A 7,827-nucleotide genomic window follows, 5' to 3' on the forward strand; every position below is an offset into this window, starting at 1 on the left:
TTGAGCCCAGGAGGGTCAAGGCTGTAATGAGCCGTGATTACGTCACTGCATGCCAGCCTAGGTGACAGAGCCAGGCCCTGTTTCAAAAAACGAACCAAAAACAAAAAACAAAAAAAATTATGGAGTGATTGCTTGCTTTAAAATAAGTTCCTTGGGCCGGGTGCGGTGGCTCACGTCTGTAATCCCAGCACTTTGGGAGGCCAAGGTGGGTGGATCACCTGAGGTCAGGAGTTCGAGACCAGCCTGGCCAACATGGTGAAACCCCATCTCTAATAAAAATACAAAAATTAGCTGGGCATGGTGGCACATGCCTGTAGTCCCAGCTACTCAGGAGACTGAGGCAGGAGAATTGCTTGAACCCAGGAGGTGGAGATTGTAGTGAGCCGAGATTATGCCATTGCACTCCAGCCTGGGTGACAGAGTGAGACTCCATCTCAATAAATAAATAAATACATAAATAAATAAATTCCTTTAGACTGGGCACAATGGCTTATGCCTGTAATCCCAGCACTTTGGGAGGCTGAGGCAGGCAGATCACCCGACGCCAGGAGTTTGAGACCAGAGTGGCCAACATGGAGAAACCCCGTCTCTACTAAAAATACAAAAATTGGTCAGGCATGGTGGCAGGTGCCTGTAATCCCAGCTTCTTGGGAGGCTGAGGCATGAGGATTCCTTGAACCCGGGATGCAGAGGTTGCAGCGAGCCAAGGTTGTGCTGCTGCACTCCAGCCTGGGCAATGGAGCAGATTCTGTCTCAAAAAAAAAATTTTTTTTTTTTGTTCATTCTTTGTTATAATTAACACAGTGCATCTGTGGAAGAGTAAACAGCAAACTAACTTTGCTAGATTGTCTCAGTAAAAAATGATCAAGTCTCTTCATCATTAATTTCAACCAACCAACCAACCTTTATGCAAGTATGCTGACTGGGACTGAAAGAAGGAATGCAACCAGGCGCGGTGGCTCACACCTGTAATCCCAGCACTTTGGGAGGTTGAGGCAGGAGGACTGCTTCAGCCCAGGAGTTCAAGACCAGCCTGGGCAACAAAGTAAGACACCCATCTCTGCAAAAAATTTTTAAAATTAGCCAGGCATGGTGGCACGTGCCTGTGGTCCTAGCTATCTGCAGGGACTGAGGTGGGAGGATCTCGAGCCTGGGAGGTCAAGGCTGCTGTGAACTGTGATCATGCCACTGCACTCTAGCCTGGGTAACAAAGTGAGACCCTGTCTCAAAAAAAAAAAAAAAAAAAGAAGGGACACTTTTAATTATCTAGCAACTGTTTCTGAAGGTTGCTAAGACAATCTCCAAATGTATCAATGGAACTCTTTCATTGCAATTTTAGAAAAACATAATAACCAGGTCAACCATACCACCTACCGCTGGAATCAAAATTTAGGAAGTCTGAGAATTCCTGAGCCAATGTCTCGTCACTGGCAAAGGCACAGATGCAAGCAAAGAAATGAATGCATCTCTGGGCTGCCTCATCCTTGGAGGCATTTGACTTGTGCGATTTCAGAGTCTGACAGGAGCAGAAGAAACGGCGCTCAGGCAAGCTTTTGGCACTGATTTTCTGCACAAAAGATGTATGCAAATACCCCAAACTGTGCTTCTGGCTTGCCTTGCATTTCACCACCAAGATGTTTTTAGTAATTCTCTGCACCAGAGGACCTGTGGGTTCCGTGGCCAACTGCCAGATGGTCTGTTTCGTTTCCGGGGTGGCCTGCATTGCATTCAGGACCGAGCTCTTCAGGGTCAGAGGGGTGGCCTCTGCCTGGCAGTTCACCGCCAGCTTGATGTGCTGGCACTGGTTTTCCACAACGCCTTGAGTGGCAGCTTTCAGGCATGAGGGGACATAACACCGTCCAGAGCTCAGCTGAGTGATGATTGTCCCATCCACCGTCTGGATTGTTGTCTCTGAAACCCCGAGCTCCACAAAGCATCGGTAATCAGGGCCCCGGTCTCTTTGCCGCACTGAGTAGACCTGAAGATCAGAGCCTGTAATGATTTTGACAGCTTCAACACTAGGCTGCTTGCGTGCACCGTAGCGGAATATGGTTCCACATGTCTTGTTCTTACAGCTCAGTCCCCGGGTTCCATTGTATGTGCCACATCGGGGACACTTTCTGATTCCCCTCAATGTGGCCTTCCCCAAATCAGATAAGAAAGCTGGGACTTTAGTCCTCAGAGAATTTGGTTCCATTTTTCACAGGCCCTACAAAAGATAATATATCCAATAGCATGAGTATACCTTCACACACACAAGTTAAAGTCACTTGTACTATTTTAGTAGAGACGGGGTTTCACCGTGTTAGCCAGGATGGTCTCGATCTCCTGACCTCGTGATCCGCCCGCCTCGGCCTCCCAAAGTGCAGGGATTACAGGCGTGAGCCACCGTGCCCGGCCACACTTGTACTATTTAGTACAGAAAGCAAAATATAAAAAAGCTATCCAGTATTTTTTTTTTTTTGAGACGGAGTCTCACTCTGTCACCCATGTTGGAGTGCAGCGGCGCAATCTCGGCTCACTGCAGCCTCCGCCTCCTGGGTTCAACCGATTCTCCTGCCTCAGCCTCCTGAATAGCTGGGACTACAGGCGCCCGCCACCACGCCCAGCTAATTTTTGTATTTTTAGTAGACACAGGATTTGACCATGTTGGCCAGGCTGGCCTCAAACTCCTGACCTTGTGATCGACCTGCCTAGGTTTCCCAAAGTGCTGGGATTACAGGCGTGAGCCACCGCACCCGGCTGCTATCCACTATTTTTAAACTGTACCACAAAACAACATAAATTTAAACCTACAAACAAAATGAAAGTAAAGGAAACTGCCTTTCATACCTATTTTTTAAAATCCTAATAATCAAAGCATTTCTCCAGGTTTAACTCTGTTTTATATAACAATGGAGGTTAGTTAACCCAATCTTTACATCCCAGATGTTTAACTTCAGCAAAAACTAGAGAACATGAAAGATGAGTTTTTTCCCTTCCATCATTTCCCACAAAACCCAGCCCAATCCTACCTGTACCAGCTGCCAAGGCATCTGGAAAACAGTGTAACCTGAATTAATAAGACCTAAAAGGTGATTCATTAGTTTCTAATAATCAGGCGAAAACACGATCATTTGCAGACTAACGATAAATGCTTAACCCAAAGTCTTCTGAAGTTTGAGCTGTATGGTGTAACAATGCAGACATTCTGCCTCCTCCTTCTTCACCAGCCAATGGCAAAGCTTCTGCCCAATGTTCCGCAAATAAGATTCCCACTTCCCTAAGTGAAGATCTTGATAGTCTGCAAATAAAACAAGAAAAAATATCAAAGTTAAACAAAGGATGATTCTTTCCTTGGAAATCAAACAGAATAGGAATCAAAGTCTTTCACAATTACTTGAGAAGTATTTGACAGAAATTATTATGGAAATGGTTAAGTGTTTTGTACTTCCAACTGTAAGAAGGTAAAAAGGTGCTAATGTCATTACAAAGGGGGTTGTCAAGAACACTTTAGAGGCCTGACATGGTGGCTCACTCCTGTAATACCAGAGATTTGGGAGGCTGAGGTGGAGGATACTTGAGCCCAGGAGTTCAAGACCAGCCTGGACAACATAGTGAGATCTCATTTCTATAAAAAAAATTTAAAAATTAGCTGGGCACGGTGGTGTGCACCTGTAGTTCCAGCTATGTTGGAGGCAGAAGTGGGAGGATCACCTGAGTCCAGGAGAGCAAGGCTGCACATTGTGTCATTATACCCCAGCCTTGGCGACAGAGCAGGACCCCATCTCTTTTTTTTTTTTTTTTTGAGACAGAGTCTCAATCTGCTCACCCAGGCTGGAGTGCAGGGCGCAATCTCGGCTCACTGCAACCTCCACCTCCCAGATTCAAGCGATTCTTCTGCCTCAGCCTCCCCAGTAGCTGGGACTACAGGCACATGCCACCACACCTGGCTAATTTTTTGTATTTTTAGTAGAGACGGGGTTTCACTGTGTTTCGATCTCCTGACCTCGTGATCTGCCCGCCTCAGACTCCCAAAGTGCTGGGATTACAGGCGTGAGCCACAGCACCTGGCCGACCCCATCTCTTTAAAAAAAAAAAACAAAACACCTAGAGCCATGTTATATAATTGGTCAATCACTCATCCTTCCTAATAGTAATACATCACATTTTTAGAGTGCTTTATGTTTTTTTCTGCTCTGTTACCCAGGCTGGAGTGCAGTGGTGCAATCACGGCTCACTGCAGACTCAACCTCCTGGGCTCAAGTGATCTGCTTGCCTCAGCCTCCCAAGTAGCTGAACCTGTAGGTAGGTATTGCCATGCCTGGCTAATTTTTAAAAATTTTTTTGGTAGAGACAGGGGTCTCACTTTGTTGCCCAGACTGGTCTCAAACTCCTGGCCTCAAGCGCTCCTCCTGCCTTGTCCTCTTAAAGTGTTGGGATTACAGGTGTGAGCCACTGTGCCCAGCCTCACAAAGCTTCATTTACTCAGTAAAAATTACAGTCGGGGACGAGTTTATAGCACCAGTGAAAAGGTGGACATTTTAAAACTATTCTTATTTGTACTTTCCAATTTGTTAATCAGTGGACTATAGAAGATGTAGAGAGAAAAAAAATTTTTTTGAGACAGTCTTGCTCTGTCACCCAGGATGGAGTGCAGTGATGTGATCTCAACTCACTGCAACCTCTGCCTACCGGGCTCAAGCAATTCTCTGGTTAATTTTTGTATTTTTAGTAGAGATGTAGTTTTACCATGTTGGCCAGGCTGGTTCAAACTCCTGCCCTCCAGTGATCTGCCCGCCTTTGCCTCCCAAAGTGCTGGGATTACAGGTTTGAACCACTGTGCCTGGCCCTATTCTTTTTTTTTTTTTTTTTTTTTTTTTTTTTTTTTTGTGAGACGGAGTCTCGCTCTGTCGCCCAGGCTGGAGTGCAGTGGCCGGATCTCAGCTCACTGCAAGCTCCGCCTCCCGGGTTCCCGCCATTCTCCTGCCTCAGCCTCCCGAGTAGCTGGGACTACAGGCGCCCACAACCGCGCCCGGCTAATTTTTTTGTATTTTTAGTAGAGACGAGGTTTCACCGTGGTCTCGATCTTCTGACCTTGTGATCCGCCCGCCTCGGCCTCCCAAAGTGCTGGGATTACAGGCGTGAGCCACCGCGCCCGGCCCCTATTCTTTTTTTTTTTTTTTGAGACAGAGTCTCACTCTGTTGTCAAAGATGGAGTAGGATGGCCAGGCGCGGTGGCTCAAGCCTGTAATCCCAGCACTTTGGGAGGCCGAGACGGGTGGATCACGGGGTCAGGAGATCGAGACCATCCCGGCTAACACGGTGAAACCCCGTCTCTACTAAAAAATACAAAAAACTAGCCAGGCGAGGTGGCGGGCGCCTGTAGTCCCAGCTACTTGGGAGGCTGAGGCAGGAGAATGGCGTAAATCTGGGAGGCGGAGCTTGCAGTGAGCTGAGATCTGGCCACTGCACTCCAGCCTGGGCAACAGAGCAAGACTCTGTCTCAAAAAAAAAAAAAAAAAAAAGATGGAGTAGGCTCACTGCAGCCTTGACCTTCCAAGGTCAAGCAATCCTCCTGCCTCGGCCTCTCAAATAGCTGAGACCACAGGTTCGTGCCACTACAATCAGCTAATTATTAATTTTTTACAGAGGTGGGGTCTCACTATGTTGCCCAGGCTGGCTTTGAACTCCTGGGCTCAAGCAATCCTCCTGCCTCGGCCTCCACAGTTCTGGGACTACAGGTGTGAGCCACCATGCCAGTGGTCTCTATTCTTCTTAAAAAATGTTTTAGGCTGGGCGCAGTGGCTCATGCCTGTAATCCCACAACTTTGGGAGGCTGAGGCAGGTGGAACACCTGAGGTCAGGAGTTCCAGACTAGCCTGGCTAACATGGTAAAACCCCGTCTCTACTAATAATACAAAAAAAAAAAAAAATTATCTGGGCGTGGTGGTGCACGTCTGTAATCTCAGCTACTCCAGAGGCTGAGGCAGGGGAATCGTCTGAACCTGGGAGGCAGAGATTGCAGTGAGCTGAGATCATGCTGTTGCACTCCAGCGCGGGCGACAAGAGTGAAACTCCGTCTCACAAAAAAAGTTTTAAAAAGAAGACTAGGCACAGTGGCTCACACCTGTAATTGCCAACACTTTGGGAGGCCGAGGCAGGAGGGATACTTGAGGCCAGGAGTTCGAGACCAGCGTAGCCAATATGATGAAACCCTGTGTCTACTAAAAATACAAAAATTAGGCAGGCATGGTGGCATTTGTCTATAACCCCAGCTACTCAGGGGGCTGAGGCATGAGAATTGCTTGAATGCAGGAGGCAGAGGTTGCAGTGAGCCAAGATTGCACCACTGCACTCCAGCCTGGGCAAAAGAGTGAGACTTCGTCACACACACACACACACACACACACACAAAATTTAAAGAAAATAAGTGCTTTGTGAAATAAGATGCATAGCACGGTTTCTCCACCTTGGCACTGCTGACATTTAGGGCTGGATAATTCTTTGTTGCGGGGGCTATCCTATGCATTGTAGAATGTTTAACAGTATCCCTGGTTTCTACCCACTAGATCCCAGTAGCAAGTCCCATCCCTAATTGTAAAAAAAAAGAAAAAAGAAAAAGAAAAAGTCTCCAGATAATGCAAAATGTCCTCTGGAGGCAAAACTGCCCCAGTTAAAAGCCACTGATGTAGAGTCATTAGCCTGTTCACACAGCATTCCTTCCCAGCTCAATGAACTTCTTTAGTAGGTATTCTCATTCAGTCCCACAGGGATTCTTAGAATATTGTTCCAAAGTCAAAACACGAAGGATCAGTTTGCTCTTAACCATGAATTATCTCTGTGACCAAGTCCTTTAACTTCTGGGCTTCAGGATTTTTTCATTTGCAAAATGATGACATGACATATGTGTATATATGTGTGTGTGTGTATATATATGTATGTGTATATGTATGTGTACACATACATATATATACACACACACACATATACACACACAATTTATAATATATGAAAGAGCTTAAAAAATTAATTTAAAAATTATGTTGCTAATGATGATTTAACATATCATCAAAGTGTAAAAAAAGTCTGTCATTAAGGGAGGAGGTGGTGTGCCAGCTGTTGGTGCTGTAGCTTTAGCATAGGAATAGCTGTAGCATCAACATAGGAATTCCACTCTTTTATCTTTTCTTTTACTTTTTTTCCGCTCTTGTTGCCCAGGCTGGAGTGCAATGAAGCGATCTCAGCTCACTGCAACCTCCGCCTCCAGGGTTCAAGTGATTCTCCTGCCTCAGCCTCCCAAGTAGCTGGGATTACAGGCACGGGCCACCATGCCCAGCTAACTTTTTTGTATTTTTAGTAGCAACAGGGTTTCACCATGTTGTCCAGGCTGGTGTCAAACTCCTGATCTCAAGTGATCCACCTGCCTCAGCCTCTCAAAGTGCTGGGATTACAGGAGTGAGCCACCGCGCCCAGTCTTTTCTTTTACTTTTTGATTATGCCCTTCAGAGGGTGATTTGTGATTATCTTTAACATTATATATGCATATTTCTAGGCCGGGCGCGGTGGCTCAAGCCTGTAATCCCAGCACTTTGGGAGGCCGAGACGGGCGGATCACGAGGTCAGGAGATCGAGACCATCCTGGCTAACACGGTGAAACCCCGTCTCTACTAAAAAAATACAAAAAACTAGCCGGGCGAAGTGGCGGGCGCCTGTGGTCCCAGCTACTCGGGAGGCTGAGGCAGGAGAATGGCGTGAACCTGGGAGGCGGAGCTTGCAGTGAGCTGAGACCCGGCCACCGCACTCCAGCCTGGGCGACAGAGCCAGACTCAGTCTCAAAAAAAAAAA

The 7,827-nt window shown here is 46.8% G+C and overlaps 1 protein-coding gene across 12 annotated transcripts in view; it reads right to left on the minus strand.

Annotated features, from left to right (window-relative positions):
• C13H2orf42 (chromosome 13 C2orf42 homolog) overlaps window positions 1-7,827 on the minus strand; it is a 44,095-nt gene that overhangs the window by 31,730 nt on the left and 4,538 nt on the right. For 11 of the 12 annotated variants that reach the window (XR_003115388.1, XR_003115389.1, XR_003115390.1 and 8 more), the window contains 2 exons: window positions 3,015-3,283; window positions 1,375-2,209 (listed from right to left, as the gene is read on the minus strand). Coding sequence is in view for 9 of the 12 variants with exons in the window: in XM_025354991.1 (XP_025210776.1) it covers window positions 1,375-2,197 (823 nt within the window). In the remaining 3 variants the exon portion in view is untranslated. The remainder of the gene's footprint in view (window positions 1-1,374; window positions 2,210-3,014; window positions 3,284-7,827) is intronic. The other variant, XM_025354999.1, reaches the window with a different exon arrangement.

This window comes from Theropithecus gelada, chromosome 13 (genome assembly GCF_003255815.1).
Source record: "Theropithecus gelada isolate Dixy chromosome 13, Tgel_1.0, whole genome shotgun sequence".
Lineage (NCBI taxonomy): Eukaryota > Metazoa > Chordata > Mammalia > Primates > Cercopithecidae > Theropithecus > Theropithecus gelada.